General features: G+C 38.7%; 1 protein-coding gene across 7 annotated transcripts in view; it reads left to right on the top strand.

The window, feature by feature from the left end:
- The first annotated feature begins 447 nt into the window (after positions 1 to 447).
- Yaf2 (YY1 associated factor 2) overlaps positions 448 to 24358 on the top strand; it is a 71852-nt gene continuing 47941 nt past the window's right edge. Inside the window, exons 1-3 of one of the 7 annotated variants that reach the window (XM_020169776.2) lie at positions 448 to 661; positions 1048 to 1173; positions 2817 to 3050. In XM_020169776.2, coding sequence (XP_020025365.1) covers positions 636 to 661; positions 1048 to 1173; positions 2817 to 3018 — 354 coding nt within the window. In that variant the 5' untranslated portion in view covers positions 448 to 635 and the 3' untranslated portion in view covers positions 3019 to 3050. Of the gene's footprint in view, positions 662 to 1047; positions 1174 to 2816; positions 3051 to 21102; positions 21164 to 24358 lie in introns of those variants that run through there. The other 6 variants (XM_020169775.2, XM_074083145.1, XM_020169770.2 and 3 more) reach the window with 6 other exon arrangements.

The raw sequence follows: 24358 nt of genomic DNA, 5'->3' as shown, positions 1-24358 counted from the left end.
AGCCTCTCTGGAGCTTCGGTTTCGTGTCTTCTAAATTAAGGGTGACAAACCCTACCTGATGGAGCATTGGTGTGCATAAAACCAGACAGCGTTTTTAAGGCATTTAGCAATGGCGCTCAATGTGGGCTCCGCTTTCCTCCGGGTCCCTTGGGTGCTGAGACCCGGAAAACGGTTCTACCTAGAGGTCCTGGTCCGGTGCTGGAGGAGCCCCACTTGGAACCAGGCTTCTCTGGGGATCACGGAGCACCCCGCCACCCTGCAGGACATATTCCTCGCCAAGGGCCCTCGCAAGCAGGGAGTTAAGGGGAGCGGGGCGCTGGGCGGCCACCCCCGCACCTCCAACACATCCACCCGCCTGCCGGTCAGCGAAGTCGCCGCTGGTGCAGCGCCGCGCTGGCCGCGTTTGAAGTCTCCGGCGCGGCCGCTGATTGGCTGGCGCGGGTCACGTGCGCCGGGCAGGAGTTTCCCCGACAGCTGGAGGCTGCGTGGGATCCGGCCGCGGCTTCCGAGCGCGGCGGTGCGGCCTTCCCCGCCCCCTCTTGCTCCCCCCGCCCGCTTCCGCCCGGCTCATTATCCTCGGTATTGACAAACAGCGGCCGCGGCGACGACTTCGGGCGTGCGTTGGTAGCCAAGCCATGGGAGACAAGAAGAGCCCCACCAGGTAACAGCGCCTGGGCCCCCCGGGGCCCGGACACGCAGGGCGGCAGGGCCCGCGCACCGGACTCCGGGCGGCCACCTCGGTCCCCTCGCAGCCAGGCACCGGGGCGAGAACGGGGGCGGCCCCGCGGCTGGCGAGCGCTGCCGCGTGAGGGGCCGCCCCACAATGGAGCCGCGATGGCGGCGGCCCCCGGTGACCGCGGCCGCGCTCGCGCCCAGCCCCTTCCTGGTCCCCTCCCCCTCCGAGCCGGAGCGCGGCGCGCCGGGGGCCCGGGGGCGGGGGTCGCGGAGTCGGGGCGGGGGGCGGGGCGGGGGCGGCCGCGGGCCTGGGCGCCGGGCGCGGCCTGCTGGTGACCCCGCGCTGCGTCGTGTCCGGGTTGTGTCCTGCAGGCCGAAGCGACAGCCGAAGCCATCCTCGGATGAGGGTTACTGGGACTGTAGCGTCTGCACCTTCCGGAACAGCGCCGAGGCCTTCAAGTGCATGATGTGCGATGTGCGGAAGGGCACCTCCACCCGGTGAGTCCCGGGCCGCCCCGCAGACGACGCCCCTGCGGCGGCTGGCCCCCAAATCCTCTCCCCAGCCCGCAACACGCGCGCCCCCGCGAATCGCAGCCCCCACAGATCGCGCGCGACCCCGGCCATGGTTGGCGGCTGGGGCTCGTTGAGAGGCTCCAAGGCTTTCTGCTGCCGAGGGCTGTGAATTATTTAAGGGAGCATTAGCTACTGCGATTTCATTTCAACCGCTGGTGCAGGACCCCCTCCCCACTCCTCCCGGTCTGCAAGCGTAGGCTGCATTGTTGTGCTAGGGTGCAGGGATCCTAGAGCAAAGGATGCGATTTGATTTCATCCTCAAAAAGTATCTGCAGAATGCCTAGTAGATCGAACTTCTCTCTCGCCTTTTTTTTTCTTTTTTTTTAATAGATAAGGGTCAGAACAAGGTTTGCTTCGTGCTTTTATTCCAGTTCTCCAATATTTTTGTAAATAAGTAGTTGGGGGTGAGCCCAGTCACCAGAACACGTTTTTACTGAAAGTCTGTCTGGATATCTTTAGTTTGATTAAATGGCAATCTATTAGACAAATAGAGAAAATGATCTCTGCCTATTTTTGGTCCTAATTGTATTATAAGCTTAGAATATTACAACCGTCTTCTAAAAAACCACTGAAGTGAATTAAGTGAATAAAGAAAATCATCCAGGAAATTCAAAGTCAGTGGCATTTGTGATCTGTCAACACTTACAGAGTTCCTTCACCTTTATAGGGATGTAGCCTTCGAATTAATTCATTATCCTGTGATTTATAGTTTAATGTTTACATAAGGTTATTTATTTTGACAATTATAAAGTCTATTAGAGTCTAAATTACCACAATAAGTACACTAATAAGTTTCCTGTTGCTTTAAAAAAGAGGGCCTATATAATTTTGACATAAATATTTAGTAAATTGGATTTCTAAAAGTATCCTAACCCGTTTATAGTTTCATTAAAATTTTTAAAATGTAGAGACAAATCTCTAAATTTGTTTTCTCAGTGAAACTAGCTGTTTTTGGCATACTTGTCCCTAATATGCTTTTTGTATGGTTCTCATTTGTTTTGAATAAAACATTTTGAACGTTTTTTGTGATACCCCTTAAAAAGAAGCTTCTAAGCTGGGCGTAGCGATGTGTGCCTGTAATCCTAGCACTCAGGATGCTGAGGCAGGAGGATCACAAGTTCGATGCCAGCCTGAGCTACATAGCAAGTTTCAGGCCAGTGTGAGTTACGGAGATAGACCCTGTCTCATCAAATAAACAGACGAAAAAATTAAAAGCTTAACATCTGTCAGATTCAAGGGGAGACGAGAACATTCTAACAAAAGTTACCTGTTTGCCATTTTTGGACCCGTGTTTTAAGTATTTTGAAAAGTAGAGTATCTTTATGCCTTTATAAGGTTGGATTTGGTTCAGAGAATACGTGTATGTATCTGTGTTAGTAATCTGTGGCTTTTAAAATACTCTAAGTGATATTTAGGAAATACAGTTTTTGGAGACAGGTACTTTTAAGTGGAGACAGTTACAATCTTAATTTCTGGTACTATGTTGTTGCTTTTTGTTGTTTCCTCTATTTTCTTGTAGCCATTAGGCAAAATGCTGAAATTAGAAAAGCCTGTATGTTTGTTTGCAGGGACAGCAAGGAAGGGGGGAAGCTGGTGTCCTACTCCACAGCCAGCCTTGGGGTTAGAGGAACCCTGAGAAATAGAGTAGGTGGTGGCAGCTCAGAAGAGAAGAAACAGGCTGAATGCGTGGCTCCTGGAAGAAGAAGGATTAGAGTGCACAGGGGCGTTGGCCCAGGACAGAGAAGTGGGCCTGCTTTAAAAGAGGCTTGAGGCCCACCTGGGGGCCCCTGACATTTTTTTTTTTTACCAGTACATCCGAGCTCTTGTAGATCCAAGTTTTAGTGGTGGAAACATTACTTGAGGAGGACTCAGAGACGCATTGTCATTTGGATTGAAACTGAAGAGGCTCTGGGCAACTCACCAGAAGTCTAAGGGACACTCTGTTCCTAAAAGTAAGTGTTCTGCACTGCGACCTCTCAGCTTCTTCCTTCCTCTCTCTGAATTTTCTCTTCCCTTTGACTTTGGCCCTAAGTTACACCTGAGGGCTCTTATTTCTCTGTTCTCTTACTTTCTTACTGCTGTTTCTGAAATTGAGAGTGAAATCCATGTTTTTACAGACAATGGAACAGGGCATTGATAATAAGGCAGATATTGCTCACACCACAAAGTATTTCCCTCTCCACTGACAGTAGGAAAACAAGATTAAAGGACTGCAGAACACTACTGAGAAGCAAGTCTCAGCAGTTGGAAGAAGTATTTTCCCACAGCTGACATGTTAATTAGCAGTTAGGGTAGTTTCAAGAATAAGGCTGGTGAAAACCAAAGCAGAACCTGGATGGCTGCAGAACAGAAAGCTGCAGTTTGCTAATGACTTGTTTGTGTGACCAGCAGGAGGGATTTGAATCCCTTGGGTCAGGTTGACCTGTGAACTGATTCTGTCTCAGTAGCCAAATGCAAGGCCAAGTCTAAGCCTTCCTAGACATTTGAGACATTTTTTCTTTTTAAGTCTCCAGGGAGCCAGGAGTTCATTGTCTCCTTTTCAAGGTTTTTACTGAAAATATAGATACTATATATAAATTACACAAACATATATATACACACACACACCCATATTCTTTAAAGACTCTTATCTTTAGTAGGTCATGTCATCCTGTAAGTGAGGTTACATATTTGTAGCATGTATGTCAGAATAAAATGTGATTTGACATGGTTTCAATTGTTAAATTATATTCTTTAAACTTATGCCATTTTGATGATTGAATTTCAGTTTCTTACTTGATGACCTGAACTAGTTTAGATTTGCTTAATCTCTTTCTAAAATTTTCTTTTTATTTTTTTGGCAGTACTGGGGTTTGAATTCGGCCTCACACTTGCTAAGCAGGCGCTGTACCTTCTGAGCCACTCTGCCAGTACTCTTTCTAAAATTTTAGAATGTAAATAACAAGATAGCTTAGTTACCTGAATTTTCTACATTGGTTTTATGAGAAAGTGATAAATATCAAACTGACGGAATATTTTCAAGAGAAAAAAGATGCCACAGTGGCAAATTATTGTCAGAGGTCCTTGCTCAGTCTCTTCCTTTATATCTGAAGTTCTTTTTGAGGCACTAAGAATCCCAAATACAAGCATAATACACTTTAGGAAATTAAGAACTATTCTGAATCATCAGAGAAATGAAATATTTGGTATAGTCTGTGTGAAGGTAGTAATTGATGACTTAAAACTAGTATTTTCATATAAGAGTGGAAAATTATTGCTTAATTCAGATAGCAACATTTAGATATAGCTGTTTGCTTTAGTTTTGAACTGTGGTCTAAATGAGAACCTATAAAATAATACCTAGCTCATAGAAGGGTTTCTAGTACAACAAGAAATGTTCTCTTTTCTCAGGGTATACAGTGATAGTTGTATTAGGTTTCTCACAGATGTTATTGTAGGGAGCTATGGAAAAGATGTCATATAAAAAGAGCCCTAGGTCTGACAATAGGAGTCTGGTAACTTGGGTTCATACCTCATTTGCGTCACTTCATTCAGCATCTTTTATTGTACAAAAACTGGACATACAATGGTGAGCAAAGTTTTGTTGCTTCTTCTGTAAAATTTAATGATTTTGTTGTCAAATGAGAAACACTTTGAACTCTGTCATATTTTGAAGTATTATTAGTATATCTTTCTTCTGTGTATGAGCCAATATTAAAATAAATATTTTACAACTAAACACAGTATTATGGTTAGGATCTTCTTATTGGTAAAAAGAAAGAATTATTTCAGCTTCTATAAAATGGAACTAAAGGTTCACATTTTGAAGAAACTGAAGAAATCAACTGTTAATCTGATGAAAATCTTGTCATACTTGCTTTCTGTCTTTTAATATGAAGTTTGAAACAGATTCTCCTAAGCTCTTGGTGTGGGAATAGGAGTGGAAAAAAAATGAAGGACATCTAATTCAGTGTTTTATTTACTTATTTTTTTTCCAGAATTGCTACCTTTGATTTTCCCCTAGCTGTCGAGTAACCTTTCCAGCAACCTCTTGTCATTCAGAGACTGCTTATTCTAGGAGGATTTTTGTTTGTTTTCCTCCTCTCTTTATCTTGGGTTAGAGTATTCATATAGGTTCAGTGTTACAGGGATGTGGTGAAAGTGATTAGTGTTTGTGTAGTAGTGGTTCTCAAAGTGTGGAATAAGGAACCATAGGGATCCTTGAGACCCTTTTATAAAAGTTAATCTATGAGCTTCAAGCTATTTTCATAATAATACTGAGCTATTATTTGCCCCTTTCACTGTGTTCACAGTTGTGGTGACTGTGCCTGAGACAGTGTGGTAGGTAAAACTGCTAGCACTTTAGCCTGAATCAAAGGAGTGGCACCAAATGCCATGTTCATTGTAATCTTCACCACCAAGCACATGCAGTAAAAATGCCCATCTCACCTAAGAATACCCTTGATGAAGTAGTAAAAATTGCTAGTGTTATTAAATCTCGTATGTTTTCCAGTAGTCTATCTGATGAAATAAGAAGTATACGAAGAGCAGTTCTGCTGCATACCAAAGTCCAGTGGTTGATTCCAAAGAGAAGGCACTTGGGTAGTTATTTGAATCACAAGCACAGCTAGCTGCTTTTTTTGTAGGACACCATTTTTAGTTGAAAGACTGCCTGACAAACTGGCTATTCAGACTTGGATATTTAGCAGATATTTTCTCAAAAATTGATACAGTGAGTCTGTCATTTCAAGGAAAACAATTGATTAGCATTTGTTATCAAGGATAAAAATCTAGAAAACTAGAATTCAAGAAAACTAGATTTTTTTACTTTTTTGATATTGATCATCTTTTTATTGCTTATTTGTATATTTTCCTTTATATGAGCCCACTTTTATTTTCATCATTGTTACATTTTGACATTTCTTGTGTATTCAAGATACAAATCCTTTATCAAATTTTCAAATATTTTCCATCATGTGGCTTGTCTTTTTAAAAACTGTCGTATTATTGTTGTATTTGTGTGTACACTGTGACATTTACAAAAGTTCTTGCAATGTATCATAGTTGAATTCACCCCCTCCATTATTCTCTTTTGTCTCCCCTCCAATTTTTGAAAGCTTATAACCACAGCAGTGAGCTTTTGAGCTTCTGAGTACTTTTTTGGTTTTGTGTGTATATGTTTTACTTTTTCTTTTTTTTCATCTTTTGTTTTTCCTCAAGTACTTTAATTGGTAGTGATATCAATGGATGTAATTTCTGATCTTTTACGGTGAAATATGCCAACATTTGGAAAATGCACATAACTCAGTGAACCAATAGTTCCTAATAATCAATGTGTGTTACAAAACCACACATGGATAGTCAGTTGAAAGTACAAAATACTAAAGGGCTTCAGAGAGAACATTATGAAAGCTTCATTGATATGTTTTTAGATTTCACATTGCAACTAAACCTTTAGAAACAACCATTTGTGTTTTAATCAAAGAAGAGTGTACACAATTATATGAAAAAGATGTTAAAGTCAGGCATGGTGGTGGCACACACCTGAAATCCCATCACTTGGGAGGAAGAAGTAGGGGCATTGAGAGTTTGAGGTCAACTTGGGCTTCAAAGCAAGACCCTGTCTCAAGAATAAATAAATAAAAACTGTTCAAATAATCCCTCCATTTTTCAACTACATACCTGCTGGAGTACAGATATACTTTATATTCTTGGACCAAAACAAGATACTGCAACAAATTCAGTGCAGAAAGAGGTATGACACTCCAGATGTGTTCTATTATGCCAGATGTTAGAGGTTTGCAAAAGAAAACAAAACAAAAACAATGCCATTCTTTATGTAAAATTATCTTTGTTTGGAAAGTATAGTTTTTTTCATAAACTATTTCATTTAAAATGTGAGATGTGTGTGTGTGTATATATACATATATATATTTTTATATCTATCTATCTATCTATATATATACGTATATATATATCTATCTATATATATATATAGATAGATATATATATATATATTTTTTTTTTGGCCGTAGTGGTTAGGTTGTCCAAGTGATATGTTTTTTTGAGACAGCGTCTCACTGGCTTCAAACTCATGATCCTCCTGTTTCAACCTTCTGAGTGCTGGGATTATAAATGTGTACCATCACTCCTGGTTCATTTTAAAAATGAACTAACGAATATATGTATTGAATTACTGGAGATAGAACTCAGGGCTTCATGCATGCTTAGGAATTGCTGTACCATTGAGCTACACTCCTAGTACCTGTTTTTATTTTCAATATAATAGATATAGAAAAACTCAGATTAAACAAAAACTCTTTTGAGAGTTTTAAGAGTATGAAGAGATCCTGAAGTCAAAACGTTTGTGAATTGCTGGCTTGGGTCGTTGCATACAACAGATTGACTTCCTTAGGTATTCTTTTTTGTACTTTATTCTTGACTGTGTTTTTTCTTTTTTTTTGGTGGTACTGAGGTTTGAACTCGGGGCCTCATACTTGAGCCACTCCTCCAGCCCTGCTGCTATATCTCTCATAACTAATGACCTTTTTTTTTTTTTTTTTTTTTTAATGGTACTAGGCTTTGTACTTGCTAGGTTAACACTCTTTCACTTGAGCCAGGCCGTCAACCAAATGATAAACTACCTTATTGTTGAACTTGGTGTCCTAATCCCAGTCTTCTTTCACTGTCAGTGGTATTTGGTGACTTTTTGTTTTTAAATTGAAACACAGTTTCCTATAGCTCTAGCACTCCTTTTCTTAATAAGTCTCTGATACCAATTTCTGCATAACTATATCTGATTCTAAATACCTTACCTGTATGTAACATAAACTCCTTTCTGTAACCTAAGTGTAGAAATTGTCATTGTTTCAACTTTGATTCTAACCTGTACTCATCCCTCATGTGCAGTCTTCCTCTGGATTGTCTCTTTTAGAATTTTGCTATCATTTTGCCTGCTTAGTGAACTCCTGCTTATTACCTAGGTCGTGTATCTATTCCCTGTGACATTCTCTGAGGCCCATCTAATCCTGCCTCCTTTTGTGTGTCTCTTGTGGATACATCTGATGTGGTCTTCATTTAGCTTCAGAATTTTCTCATAAATGCAGTGTTAATTTGTAACTTTCTTTCCCATGAAGCTTGAGTATTCTCTCCTAAGTGGATGCACTAACAAGAGAGGAGAGGATACTCATTGGTTAAAGCTATGAGGAGTAGCTGTGTTTTCTTTCTATAACCTGAATAGTTCTTCAAGGTCTATTTGTGATGTCTGCTTATATTATAGCATTCAGCAGCATGTATACGTCTACTTCCTTGCTATGCTATGAATTTCTTAAGAGAAATTGGAGTTTTTCATTATCTTTTTCACAGTTGCTTGGCAGAGTGCCTGGGAAATAATAGGTATGCAATAGAGGTTTGTTGAAATAGGTATATAGGTGTTAGAAAGAACAGGTTATTGGGTTTTTAAAAAGATAACCTTTGAAAAAGTGGGAATTCTGATATAGGATATGTCACTATTTGGAAAAGAGCCCTTCAGTATACATGGATGAATTATTGGAAGTGGTACCGAACAAAATTCTAGAATTCTGCACATTCTTATTGGGCCATGAATTATGCTTAGAGTACAGAATTGTGGATAATTCCCAGTTACAACCCTCTAAGAGTTTGAATTCTGGACCACAACATAGAGTGTGTTTGCGAATGAATAAGCATAAGAAGGAGTTGAAACTGAATTTTCTTTTTTTTTTTTGCATTTTTTTTGCATTTTTCTTTTATTATTCATGTGTACATACAAGGCTTGGTTCGTTTCTCCCCCCTGCCCCCACCCCTGAATTTTCTAACATAGTCTGAGGAGAATACCTGTTCTCAAATTAAGTATGAAGTCAGTTATTATGGCCATTATTTGTAAAGTGCTTCAGTAAACCATGCCTTAACAGCATGGTACATTTCTAAGTTGATCGATTACCTCTTCCCTAAGAAATTTCAGTCAAGCTGGTTAAAGCACATGCTCTCTTTGAAGCTATGTATGTATATATTTGCTAAAGAAACTGCTATTGTAAAGATGATAGTTGTATAACTGAAGATTTCAGTAGACTAAAATTTTCTACCAAGTGTGGTGGCCCTGTATCTAACCTTCATGCAAAGAATAAACAAAGAAACGTTTTGCCTAACTAGGATAGTTTTATAAATCCCTATATTAAAGTGGGAAGAGTGAACTGGGGGTAGCTCATGCCTGTCGTCCTAGTTACCTGGGAGGCAGAGATCAGGAGGCTCGTGGTTTGAAGCCAGCCGCAGGCAAATAGTTCTTTAGACTATCTGGAAAATACCCAACACAAAACAGGGCTGGTGGAATGGCCCAAGTGGTAGAGTGCCTGCCTAGCAAGCATGAGGCCCTGAATTAAAACTCCAGTACCTCCAAAAAACAACAATAACAAAAAGTGAAAAGGGTGAAAACATCACCCGGGATTCATATAATCTGGGTTTCTTTTATACCAATTCTAATTTTGTCTTCCTTACCAGTCATATAGGATGATTTGAGAGCAAGTGGAGGTATATAGAATCATACTCTGAACACAGGAAAGGTCTATACCAATGCTTTGCCTATGACAAATTTATATCATGATACGGATTGCCAGTTTTACATATACTTAATTAAAAATTGTCTTAGTGGGCTGGGCATGGTGAAGCATATCTAATTCTGGCACTCACGAGGCTAAAGCAGAAGGATCATGAGTTTGAGGCCAGCCTGGACTACATAACAAGACTATGCCTCAAAAAATTTTTATCCCAGTAACTGTCTTGGGGAAATAAAATAATTTTGTAATAGGCTAGGTGTGGTGGTGCATACCTGTAATCCCAGCTACTTGAGAGGCAGAGATCAGAAGAATTGCTGTTTGAGCCTGGGAAAAAAGCTAGCAGACCCCATTTTAGCCAACAAGCTGGGCATGGCGGTGCACACCTGTCATCCCAGCTATGTGGGGGGCATAGGTAGGAGGATCGCATCTGAGGCTGGCCCTAAGCAAAAATCTGAGATCCTATCTGAAAAATAGCTGAAGCACAAAAGGTTTGGTGCTCAAGTGGTAGACCACCTGCCTGGCAAGGTGAAGCCCTGAGTTCACACCTCAGTATTGCATAAAAGGTTTTCTTTACAATAGTACATTATTAAGTTGAATGTTTATTTCCTGAGGTATCTTGTTGGTTGTATTGGTAGTGATCTTTAAGATGTTACTCAGACTTTTTTCCCCTTTTCTTTAAAATTATCACTGAAGAATTAAAAATCTTGTAAAGCCCATAACCACAGTGCCTGGCACAGAGTAAGTGCTTAGTAAATGGGGAGGCCTTTACTCTTCAGGAATACATTTGGAGAGTTTATTGTTGCCAAGTTAATTTCTAGTTTCAATTGGTGGCTTTTGGAGGTAGGAATTTAGTAAAAGCAGTATTTTTTTTTACACTCCTGTAGGACTTAACTCTGTTCAGGGTGCATGCCTTTGTGGCCTTGTATTTGCTATCAGACTACCCCATAGATGGTGAGGAAAATGGTCATTCAGGTACAAGATTTTATTAGAGCCTGCATGAACCCAGCTTGTGTGACTCCTGGTGATCTTTTCTCTCTTTTCTCTTTGACAAAGAGGTTTATGAAGCTGTCCTAGCTAGGTAAGATGTTTCTTTGCTTGTTCCCCTTTCCTTCAAAGTTAGATATAAGGCAGCATACTTGGGAGAAAATTGATTTTTAATTCAAGAATATAATAAAACCTTATGTTTAGAAAAATATTTCCCCTAAGTAATTCTCCACATAGTTTGTAATTTTACTGGTGTTACAAGTATATAAAGCATTGTCATTTCAACTTTAAATTATCCATTTTACCAAATATTTGTTGAACATCTACGAGTGTTTTGTTTATTGGCTTTCGTGATTACTAAGTATCTTTAGTTACATGAGCTGTTTTATGATAGATAATAATCTGTTTTGAAATATTCTGAATCTATTTGATAATATTATTATAGAGAAGTATAGGATTACTCAGAAATTTAGAGATAGAAGGAAACTTTTGAGAGTCTCCAGAGAGTTTGGTTGTTTTCTGAGACAGATTAGTTATTACTTGATGCAGTGAGTGGAGTAAGACAAGTTTTCAGAGGGAAGATCTTCAAGAGTTTATCCTAGGATGTTAGTATTAAACTTTTGAAATGGTTTGAGGACACTTTTTTCATGGAGGGGATTTTCAGCTATATTTAAAAGATTCTTGTGGTATTGTCTTAAAGAACTAACAAATAATGTTTTGAAGTCGGCTGGATCAGGTCCTTTCTTGTTTTTTTTTTTTTTGAACTAATGGCTCTAGCCTAATATCATATTGATAGTGAAAAAACAGACCAGAGAGACTGTGGCTTGTTCAAGGTGAGTAGTAGCTGGTTAGTGTGAGATTCAGATATCTGAATGCCCAGTCCCTTTTTATTATCTTGCTATGATAGAATTTTTTTTTTTTTGGGTGGTACTGAAGTTTGAACTCAGGACTTCAAGCTTACTAGGCAGGTGCTCTATTGCTTGAGCCATTCCTCTGTCCCACTGTGATAGCATTTAAATGATGTCGTCTTATAATTTTCCTTAAACCTAGATCTAGTGCTGTACATCTTGATGATTTATAACAACATTGAACCTACTGCTTATAAATAAAAACTAAATTGTTAAAATGTAAAATCTATTCTAGTAGGATGGTGAATGAAGAACAAAATGACTGTTTTCCCTATTTTAGTATCTCTGAAGTACAAATGTTTGTTAAATTTATTATGATGACTTTCATAGAGACATTTATTTTCCCGTGTACTCTGACTTCTTTGATATCCTGTTTTTTAGCAGAAATCCCAGCAAAGGTTATTTCTCTATTTGTGATAAAACTACTACGAACCACTGGCAGTATAATCTCTAACCTTTTTGATTATATGTGAAAATGTGTGACTGTGTGAATACTGGGGGTAAAGTTTACACTGACAATTTTTAGATGTACAAGTTGAACCACTTAATCTTTATATGTTTTATCGTCTGATGCAGGTTTTTTTGTATAGTATCCTACTTTTCTATTATAAGAGGTGCTAGAGACAGTCAGCCTACAACGCAGCAAGTAGATAATATTTGATGCAGAGAGGTAGAGCTCTAGGCGCATTTGCAGATGATGCAAAGTTGTTTTGGTCTCCTTTCATCTTTTTCATCCATTTGTGCTGTTTATCTTTTGTCTCCCCAGGGCCCAAAGTCTCATGTCTGAAATGTTTTGATTATTGTTTTTTTCATCTCACCAATGGTTCTTCCTTTAGTAAAAAAAAACTTTTATGTTTTATGCAAATCTGAATAAAGTAATTCTGTCTAGTTTGAATGTAAATAATCTGGGGGAAATGGGTGATAGAGTTTTTTTCTTAAGATCACTCTCTCATGATAAAAGAATCAATTGAAGATTCTAAAGAAGGATAAGGTAGAAAACAAATGCCTATTATCTTTCTAGCTAGAGGGAGCTACTTCTAAAATAATTTTGTGTTTCTTTTTTTTTATTCATGAAGGTTAACATTTAAAAGTGGAACTTGCAGGCTGGTGGCATGGTTCAAGTGGTAGAACTTCAAAGTAGAAATTGAAGTATCTGTTATTGAAAGAATGGGAGAAAAGAGGAGAACTTTTTATTTCTCTCCTTTTAAAATAATGATTGATTGATTGATTGAGGTGCTGAAGATTGAACACAGGGCTTCAATCAATCAAGTGCTCTACCACTGAGCTATACCCATAGCCCAAGGAGTAGACATTTTAATCAAAGACCTTCTCTGACTTCACATGACTACTCCCACCAATGTGGTGGGAGTATGATTCACAAATGGTCCTAGGTAATGTTCTTTGAAAATAAATAGGAATGTTTGGAAGATACTGTTTATCATATACTTTTACAATTTAATAAATTAAAAGTTTCTGAGCCAGGTCCCTGTGGCTCACGCCTGTAATCCTAGCTACTCAGGAGGCAGAGATCAGGAGAATCTTGGTTCAAAGCCAGACCTGGCTGATAGTTCGAGAGATCCTATCTTGGAAAAAACCCATCACAAAAAAAAATAGGGCTGGTGGAGTGGTTCAAGGTGAAGACCCTGAGTTCAAACCCCAGTACCACAAAATAAACAAACAAACAAATAAACAAACAATAAGCTGAGTGCTTGTGGCTCACACTTGGACTCCTAGCTACTCGGGAGGCAGAGATCAGGAGGATTATTTTTCAAAGTTAGCCTGGGCAAATAGTTCGTGAGACCCTATTCTGAAAAAAACCCTTCACAAAAAGCATTGGTGGAGTGCCTCATGGTGTAGGCCCTGAGTTCAAGCCCCAGTACCACAATAAATAAATAAATAAATAAATTTTAAAAAATAAATAAATAAAAAATAAAAGTTTCTGAGAAGTAAGTCCTCCAAAACCCAATTTGTTTTGGCATATTTATGGAACAGTTCTCAGTCTTATCTGAACAGGACCCCCCCCCCCCCAATTTAGAACACACTGGGGCATATCGTTCTGCAGGCCCTTGTTATAGAAGTGTGGTCACTGCCCAGTGGTATTAACATCTCCTGGGAGTGTAATAGAAATGCAGCTTCTCAGGCTCCTCTAAGGACTTACTGAATCAGAACTTGTGTTTTCATTAGTCTTACACACATTAAAGTTTGAGAAACAAAGCTCTAGTTTTTTCACAATAAGATGCTGAGATGTGCAGGTCTCAGATATTCATTCCACTTAAGCTGCTTTCTCTAAAGGATTTTTACCCTCCTTTTTTATGTATGATGGGTGTATAGGCCTGTGGGTATATGGATATCTCTCTTACCTCTGTCTATATATATGGTGTCCCTTCTCTGGCAGACACTTCCTCCATGAATAACCTCGGTTATGTCCAAAAATGTTATACTTCCTCCCTCTTTCCTTGTCCCTGATATCCATAACAGAGCCTTGCATCCCTTCATCTATACAGCTTGTCCAAGGCCATCCTTGGAAAGTCTCTTGTGAAAGAGCAAGTTGCAGGAAGTAGTTGGTAAAGAGGAGATAGGTTTGCCATTTAAACTCAAGTTACAAATTTCTTGGGATAGAAGAAACGTGCCTGTGCCTTAGAAGGGCACAGAGATTTTTCTTTTTGGTTGGGGGAAGCACTGGGGTTTGAACTCAGGAGCTCTAACTACTTGAGCCACTCTGCCAGTCCTTTTTTGTGATGGGTTATCTCAAGATAGGGTCTCTTGGAACTATTTCCCTGGGGCTGACTTTGAACTCTGCCTCCTAAGTAGCTAGGATTACAGGTGTGAACCACCTGTGCCTAGCAGAGATTTTCAGTTGTGTTGACTGGTGCCCTCAAGGTTTTATGGAATTGTGTTAGTGGCTGCTAGTTGGAGCAAGGACGTTAGGCTCCATGCTCCCCCACAAACTTCAACCAAATAATCTGTGCTCTCATGTATTTTATTTATTAGATGTAACATTTTTAGTTCATAAAAGTGCTTTACAAAATAATCTTTGAAAGTCATTGCCCCGTTCTACCCCACAAGTTCTTCTGTTTAGCACAGGCTGACTTACTTGTGATTGTACATTTTTTGTGGGGTGGCCTCACTGGGGTTTGAACTCAGGACTCTACCATTTGAGCCACTTCTTCAATTCAGTGATTGAACTTCTTAGCCTCACATTTCAAAGGCAAGAAACTACATAAGAATTGATTGGGTAAATAATAAGCAGCATAATTTACAGATGAGAGATATGTTAAATTCATAAATGTTATCAAATTATGCTTTGTGATAAAATTAATAAGATTATTCCACTATCTGTCTGAATATGATTATCAAATTTGATCAGTATTCCCTTGTTGCCAATTTTAGCTTTACATTTTTTCCTGTAACATTCTTTGGCAGTTTACATATTAATTATAATCTTATCTTATACTTGTATAGGATTTTATTACATGTTCATAGTTTTAGTGCATGAAAATACCTAGTTTTACTTCTACATTTACCTATTTGTAATTTTTTCTATATTCAGTATGATAATAGAAAGCAAAAAAAACCAGAGAACTTCAATTTTTAGGAGTTCCCTGCAATTTTATGTAGTGTAGTGGCTAAGAGTATGGACTCTGGAGCTCTTTTGGGTTTGGATATTGGTTTCACCACTTAACACTGAAACCTCTTAAAAGTTACCCAACTTTTTGAGCATCACTATTTCTCATTTGTAGAATGGAGGTTACAATACTACTTCGGAATTTTTGAGAGGATTAAATGAGATAATCCTTATAAATACTTAGACACAGCTCCTGGTATATAGTAAGTCCTCAAAAAATGTTAGCAACAGCAATCAAATACACAAGTGGTGATTAAATAATAGAATCCATATAGGATGGACTATTTACAGTAGTCCCCATTATAAAACATAATGGGTTCTAATGTGGTAACTAACGAAACCAGAGCGTGAGAGTAAGTGGTTCCTACTAAAAATAACATTTTCCGCAAATTGCTTCAAGGATACTTTTATTTACCTATTCTCCCTCTTCCTTTATTTCTCTCTCTCTCTCTCTCTCTCTCTCACTCACTCAGTTATTCACTGTCTCTCTCAGTCTCTCGTGTGTGAGAGAGGAAGAGAAGAGGATATATATCCTAGTATCATGATGTGAATTGTCAAATAAGCATGTAGGCCATAGCAGTAAGTTTTAACATCTAGGAAATACGCTGGTAGTATAAGCAGTGAATATAGACTTAAGAGTTGAGCAGTTAAAAGTAAGTGTTTTATCTATCTATCTATCTATTTTTACTATTTGCCATAGTTAAATTCTTGCTGTCAAGGTTGGAATTGTCACAGTGTGGATATTGTCTTTATCTCACTGTGCTCTCTTCTGTATTACGCTGGTTCTTCTGTCCTGTATTTCCTCTTCCACAATTTCTTTCTTGTTCTTTATAATTGCTCAGGTTATCTCTCTCAAGAAGTATTCCCTTGTTCCTTGGCCATAATAAATGCCTGGAAGTATTCTGTGCAAAAAGTGATAGTTGTATTTACATAGTATATTGAAAATGTGTTTTTTTTTCCTTTCTGTGTCTCTGAACTGTTGTCTTCCTGAGGCAGTACCATTGGTCTGAGAATCACATTGCAGTTTAAATTTCCATCTTGCAAACTACATTACCTTTGTTTTCAACTTGTTTAGCAGTTTTAAAAATGTTTTCTTTTACATCAGTACAGTGTATAATTGGAATCACACAGCCAGTTCCATTTTACTCTGACGTGCTTGCTTGTTTGCTGAATTTTAATGACAGGCAGAGAAACCATTCAGTAGAAGTCATTGCTGTAGTCTAGCTAGGTAAGATACAGTAGTGACCTGAACAAGGACAGTGCTAGTGGGGAGAGGGAAACAATAGATTTTAGATGTGTTCAGGAGAAACATTTATAGTACTTGATGGTTGATTGAACATGATTATGGGAGGTAGGAAATTGGTTTGTACAGAAAGTTGGGAATGAATGTAGGTTCTGGCTTAATTAAGCAGCTCGGTGAATGGTGGCACTTTTCACAGACACAGGTTTGGGGAATAGGTTCAATTTTAGATTTGTTAAACTTGAGGAGCCTGGAAGAAGTCTGAGAGGGAAAATCTGTGGCAGTTCAGTTAGATATGTGATTAAAGTTTAGGCTATAAATACATATTTGCTAATCATTAGCATGTATGATTACCAAGGAAGTACGTCTGACAGATCTGGGAGAGAATAGACCACATAGCAAGAGGAAAGAGACCTAGCACTGACCTTTGAGAAACATCTTTTTCTTTTTCAGGAGATGAGCATCCTCCAAAGATGATGAAAGAGACAAAAATAATTAGGAAGTAAGAAGCACAGGGGAGTATATTATTACAGAAAGAGAGGAAAGAGGATGCTTAGGGTGCATTTAATCACATGAATTGGCTTTTACGTTCACCAGATAGCATTTCAGTTTTTTCTGTCGAGTCGTATGTTTTTTTCTTTTTTTTTGTAGTTTTATTTTGCTTTTGGTGGCACTGGTGTTTAAACACAGGGCCTCATGCTTACTAGGCAGGCACTCTTCTGCTTGGACCACCTACAGCCCAAGTAATTTTTTTTTTTTTTTTTTGAGACAGGGTCTTGCTGGATAACTGGCCTTGGCCTTGATCCTCCTGCCTTAGCCTCCCATATGCTGGTTTTACAGGTGTGTGCTGTCACTTCCAGTGTGACATTTGTTTTAATGTGTATAGTATTTAGAGGTACGTTTTAAGTTTGAACAATATAATAATCCTATATAGTGCTTGCCATAAGCTTTTCATGATAATTATAATAGTCCTGAATTATATCTTATAGGTTAAATAAAGGAGGTTAATATTGGTAGATAGAAGATGAGTAAAATTATATTAGTAACTACGTTGTGCCCAAGGAATAATGCTATAATTATTTAGTGTCTTTAGAACCTGTCTTTATTTTTCTATTTTTTTTTCATTTATTCATATGTGCATACGATGTTCGGGTCATTTCTCCCCTCTACCTCCGTCCCTTCCCTTCCCCCCTCAGAACCTGTATTTAAAAACCATACAAAAGGTAGGTCTTAATTGTAGCTTTAGATCATAATGGAATTAATTAAAAAACCCCAAAACTCTGAGTAGATATCTTGGTGGCAGGAATTTTTTTTTTTTAAGTAGTTAAGTAAGTGTATGGTAACTTTGAAAGCTTTTGGGAAATTACGTAGTTATTTCATGTATGGTGAAGAAACTTCTTTTGTTTGGGTGTAGTAGGATTTGAACTCAGGACCTCATACTTGCTACACAGGTACTCTACCACTTGAATCACTGTGCCAGCCCCAGTCTTCTCTTTTTAGGAGGTTTGAATCATAGTATTTTTTATTGATTAGCTAACTAAGGAAGTCACAGCACTTTTTAAAAAAAAACTGTTTTTGATCTATAAAGTGATAACTGTTTTTTAAGAACATTGGATTTGATGGGATTTATGTTTGAAGATTGTGGGTTTTTTTTTTGTGTGTGTGTGTGGTGCTGGGGCTTGAACTCAGGACCTTCACCTTGAGCCACTCCATCAGCCACCCCCCCCCTTTTTTTTTTTGTGAGGGTTTTTTCGAGATAGGGTCTCTCAAACTATTTGCCCTGGCTGTCTTGGAGCCGTGATCCTCCTGGTCTCTGCCTCCTGAGTAACTTGCCTGGGAAGATTGTGGTTTTATGACTCCTGAGTTAGAAAGTTATTTAGAGCATAGATAGTATAAGAAATAGCTTCCTGGCTATTCGGTTCAGAACTGAAAATCAGTGAGTAGCTGGTAAATTTTGAAAATCTTTCAATTACTCATTAAACAACTTTTGGAATGCTATTATGGAGCAGATGCTGGGCTAGGTAATGAAGTCAGAAAAGAGAACAAGACATGTCCTTACTCATGGAATTTCAGATTCAAAACAAAGAATACAGCTAAAATAGTTGCAGATAGTGATAACAAGGGGAATTATTTGAAATAGTAATTCTAATAATAATATAACATAGTAAGTTTCTCTGGGGAGGTGAGTTAGCCATAAACGGAAGGATAACAGGAGGTATTCTTAAAAAACTTCTGGTTAACAGCAAGTGTAAAGTCCTTCCAGTAAGAAAGTTCATTTTATATTGAGCAAAGACTGGTGTCTGGTGAGGCAGAGGTGGGTGACATCAGATGAAGCTGAAGTGGGAAGACTACGAGATCACATTTTAGTCTTAAATGATACGACATTTAGGTTTTTTTTTTTTTTTTTCAGTACTGGGGTTTGAACTCAGGGCTTTACACTTGCTAGGCAGGTACTCTACCACTTGAGCCACGCTCATATCCCTTTTTCGCTCTTGTTATTATGTGAATAGGGTCTTGCATTTATATCCTGGTTCTGGTTTGGACCATGATCCTCCTACCTGGGACCTTCTACGTAACTGGGGTGATAAGCATGTACCACCTTGTCCAACTTACTGGTTGAATTGGGGGTGGGGTCTCACTAACATCCCCTCTTCAGGCTGGCTTCCAGCCTTGATCCTCCTGATTTGTACCTGGGATTTTGGACATGAGCCACTGTACACGGAGACATTTAGATTTGACTGGAAGTGTAATGAGAAGCCAAAAAAGTGTTATGTGGTTCCTGTAAAGAGAATGTGTTGGCAGGATGCAGGAGTGGAATCAGAAAAACTAGTTAGGCTATTCCTTTAGTTGGGTGGAAGATAACAGAGCACTAATATTTTGAGATTACTTCAAATAGGATGGGTTTGTACCCTAGTGTTGTTAATACCTTGATGTGTGACTCCATGAAAAAGGTAATTAATGAACATCCACTGAAGATACTGAAAGGTGTGGCATTTCAGTATTTATGGCTTGGGGCTGGTGATGCAGCTCAGTGGTAGAGCACTTGCCTAGCATGCACTAGGTTCATGCACTAGGCCCTGGGTTCTATCCCCCCAGCACAGGGGAAAAAAAAAAGTAGGGAACTGTCAGTACTTATGGCTTTATATTCACTTTTGTTTTGTATTTCTAGGTACAGGTATTGAACCCAGGGCCTGGTACATGCTATGTGAGCATTTTACCAGGAAAATTTACCCCCTGCCCTGTATCCTTCTTTAGTGATAGTGAATGTATTATTTTAAAGTCAGACGATTAACCATAAGCAAAATGTAAGAGAGGAATTGCTACTTAAAAGTTATTTATTTACTGGAAACAAAAATGAGTGTTGGGGCTGGGGCTTGGCTCAAGTGGTATAACAAAGGCCATGTTCAAACCCTAGCATTGCGGGAGCACCCCCCCCCCCGCCCCCAGCCAAAAAAAGAGAAGGAAATAAAAGAGGAATAACTTCCCTTTCAAAGGAAGGAAAATGAGACATTCAGAGTCACTCATTGTTATAGTAAATATTGCTGTTGACCTGAGAATATATTGAAATTTATTGTCAGAAAAATTTACCATTGTTTTATAAAATCAGTTTTACACAGAAAATAGGCACTTACATTTTAGCGATGTTATTAAGAATTGCTTTGAAAACTAATCAGGGCTTCAAAATCTGGTAAGATTAATTTTATTTTTTAAATTTTTTACTTATTTTTTGAGATAGTCTCACTCTAGCCCAGCTTGGAACTTGCTACATAGCCCAGGCTGACCTTGAGTTCAGAATCTCCTGCCTCAGTTTCCCAAGTGCTAGGATTACAGGCATATACCACCATGCTCCACCAGATTAATCTTAATATTATAATTATGTTCTTTGCTTCATCTTTTCAGTCACAAAGCTATAGTCAGTTTGTTGGCCAGAGCCGCAGTCACCTCAGATCTACTTCTGAACTCACTCTTACGGTTGTCAGCAGGTGTTAGAACACCTGCTTCCAAGTTACTCATGAAGCTGTTGCCCATGTGGGCTTCTCTGTAAGGTTGCCCCAAACATGGCAGCTGGCTAGCCCCAAAGCAAGACACCTGACAGACATCGAGGCAAAGCCCCCCAAAAGGAAGTCACAGACCTTTTAACTTTTGAAAGTGACATCCTATTACTTCTGACACATTCACAAAATTTGGATATTAGTGTCTCAACCATCAAATATCAGTCAACAACACGGATAGATACTGTTTGCTCATATTTTCATTTTATAATTTGTTGGCAGTTGGAGTTACAAGATTCAAACTATGGAAGTTAGTTATTGTAACATGGAAAACAATTTGCAGGAATATTTGGCAACTTTTAAAGTCTGAGTATCAGCCTTTACTAAAGTAAATCTAATACTGTGGTTTATTTTGTAGTATTAGCTGATATAATTTACATATTGGTATGATAGTGTAGTTTACTTGGTAACTATTGTCTGAATGTTTCATGAACTGTTTTGAAAATTGTATGTATTATTAAAATTGTATTTTTATTGGTATTACAATTAAATTTTATTTATTTATTTTTTGCAGTGCTGGGGATTGAGTGCAGGACCTCAAGCATGGTAGGCAAATGGTAGGCAAGTGGTCTAGCACTGAGCTGTATCCCCAGTTCTCTTTGCGCCCTTCTTTTTTTTTTTTTTTTTTTTTGGTGGTCCTGGGGATTGAACCTAGAATCTGGCACATACTAGATTAACACTTTATCACTGGCATATACTCCCACCCCCAGATTTTCTTTGGTTATTTTGAGACAGGATATTGCTGTGTAGCCCAGGCTGGCCTTGAACTCAGTATCGTCCTGCCTCAGCCTCCTGAGTTTAGGGTACAATTCAGTTTTAACATTAACATGTTTTTGTGGTTCTTTTTTGCTGCAAACTGTGATTCCTAATATCATTAATGTAAATTACTTACTTTATCTTGCAATATATAAATTAGTTTTAAAATAATATTGCAACTACTAATGTAAAGAACAAATTTGAGTTAAGTTTAGAATTTCTTCTTTTAATGGCTCCACAATTGGTGTAGAAAGTCTTCTGAAAATAATCCAGTTTCTGGGTGGTTATGTTAATAGTTTGATTCAGGTTAGATTCTTGGTATTGTTTCTAAATGCTTTACTTACATTCATTTAATTAAATCTTATAATTGCCCTGTGAAGTAGGTTCTGTTGCTATTCCTTTACAAATGAATATAGTTTGCCATCTTGAATTAGGCTAATTTGGGTAAACAAAATAGTACTTCTTTTTTTTTTGGTGGTTACTGGGGTTTGAACTCAGGGCCTCATGATTGCTAGGCAGTATTTCACAGGCTTTCAACCACTTGAGCCACAATCCTAGCCCCCCCCCCCTTTTTCTTGTCTGAGTATTGAACTCAGGGCCTACACCTTTTTTTTTTTTTTTCCCCCTTGTGATACTGGGGCTTGAACTCTCTGAGTCTTCACCTTGAGCCACTCTGCCAGCCCTTTTGGTGATGGGTATTTTCAAGGTAGGGTCTCTCAAACTATTTGCCATGGCTGTCTTGGAGCCAGATCCTCCTAATCTCCGCCTCCTGAGTGGCTAGGATTATAGGCATGGAGCCACTGGCACCCGGCCAGGGCCTACACCTTGAGCCACTCCATCAGCCCTTTTTTGTGATGGGGTTTTTCAGATAGGGTCTCAAACTGTTTACTGGGACTGGCTTTGAACCTCAGTCCTCATGATCTCTGCCTCCTGAGTGACTACGATTACAGGTGTGAGTCACTGGTGCCTGGCCCCAACCCTTTTTTGTGTTGGGTGTTTTCAAGATAGGGTCTTGAGAACTGGGCTGCCTTTGATCCGTGATCCTCCTGATCTCTGCCTCCCAAGTAGCTAGGATTGCAGGCATGAACCACCAATGCCTGGCAGTTGCACTGCTTTTGTTTCTTTATGGGTTGGTGTAGGAAGTAGTAGTGGAATAAAACTGAGAGAAAGGAAAATTTTTATTAAGAAATGAAATGGTATTTATAATTTGGGGACTCTGAGAGAAGTGTAAGTGTACATGGGACTAAAAAGGTCAATTAGACAATGAACTTGATAGATTTTTGTCAAGTATAAAAAGAGCAAGAATATCATTGTCATAATTTATAACTCATGTGCCCTCTAGAGCTTTTCCCTTTTGGGTGATAGTGAGAAGGTAGGTCTAGCTAGGAAAAAGCAGATAATGCAAGTTTCTGTACTTTACCTAAGCTGTCTCATGAGCTAAAGGAGTTAAAAAGAAGGCAGTTTTTATAAAGAACATTACTTACTAGGTAATTTTATAATTTACTTTGACCTCATTTTGGTTAACTAATGTTTAACTCCACTGTGTATCTACCTATCTTTGTGTGTATGTACACTCAACCCACATTTGAACCATCAGTGATGTTACTTAAGTATGTGCAAATGTGTATTTAATACAAAAATTTATTTTTTCATGGACTGGAGTTTGAACACAGGGATTCATGCTTGCAAAGCAGACATTCCACTGCTTGAGCCATACCTCCAGTCCATTTTGCTCATGGGGTCTCATTATCTATTTGCCCAGGCTGTCCTTGAATCGTGATCCTTCTGACCTCAGCCTCCCAAGTAGTGAGGATTGCAGGTGTGAGCCACTGGCACCTGGATATTACACTATTAACAGACTTCCAGGATTTACATGAAGAAAAAATTTTCATAACCATAATGCCAGATATTAGAATTTTGAGTCTTAAATGACAATTAGAAATAACGTACCTGAAATCATCAAAACCACAGCTAAGGGTGATAGTAGAAGTGAGTTAGCTGCCACAGTCTAATCTATGCAGTTTATTCCTAAATTCAGATTGATTTTATGATGCAGTTTTTCCTTAGTGAAATGTTTGATTTGGGTTTTGACTACTAAGGAGTACAAATTTGTTGATGAGCATTATAGCAGTCACACAGGATATCCAAATCTCTGCAGTTTTTTTCCTGAGCTGCTCTGATGACATCATTCTGAAGGCTGAGAATGTAGTTCAGTGGTAGAGCACTTGTCTATCATGTGTGAGGCCCTGGGCTCAATTCCCAGCACAACACACACATACACACACTCACCTTAGTTGGGTTTATGGAATGGTAATGATAGCAAAACCTAGCTTTCAGTGCCAGTCTCTAAATGACCTTTTTGGTTATGTTAAACTATTTCAAAAGTTTATAAAAATTTACTGTATTCCCTTTGTTGCAAGGATTTAAGTTAAAATTAGCATTATTATTTATTAGTGACTGGCATAAGTTAATGTGCATGTGTGGTTGGTTTATTACTAGGTGATAAAAGATTATTTTAAAGACTTAATTGGGTGACAGTAGGAATTGTATTGATGCTTTTAATCTAAAGTCTAAAAGATTGTTAACCAACCATGGTGACGGTATATATTTTAGTATAGAAGCCACCATGGTTGCTAATAATCTTAAGAAATGGCAGATTTTGATCAATTATTTATCTTGTACTGATACTAAGAAATAATTGGTGATGTTTCAGTAAATGGAATAGTTTGATAGCTTATATTTTTAAAATACAGCTCCCATTATAGTGGACATTTTACTTATTTTTTAATGATACTGGGGTTTGAACTCAGGATGTGTTCTTGCTAGGCAGGTGCTCTCCCACTTAAGCCATTGTCTCCAAGTCTTTTTGCTCTGGTTAGTTTGGAGATGAGATCTTGGCTTTTTGTCCAAACCAGCCTGGACCTTGATCCTCCTGTTTCTGTTGGGATGACAGGTACATGACACCATGACTAGTTTTTTTCCTTTGAGATAAAGTC

Source organism: Castor canadensis, chromosome 8 (assembly GCF_047511655.1).
Source record: "Castor canadensis chromosome 8, mCasCan1.hap1v2, whole genome shotgun sequence".
Taxonomy (NCBI): Eukaryota; Metazoa; Chordata; class Mammalia; order Rodentia; family Castoridae; genus Castor; species Castor canadensis.
The sequence above is the reverse complement of the archived record's forward strand: the minus strand, read 5'-3'. Positions and strand labels throughout refer to the sequence as shown.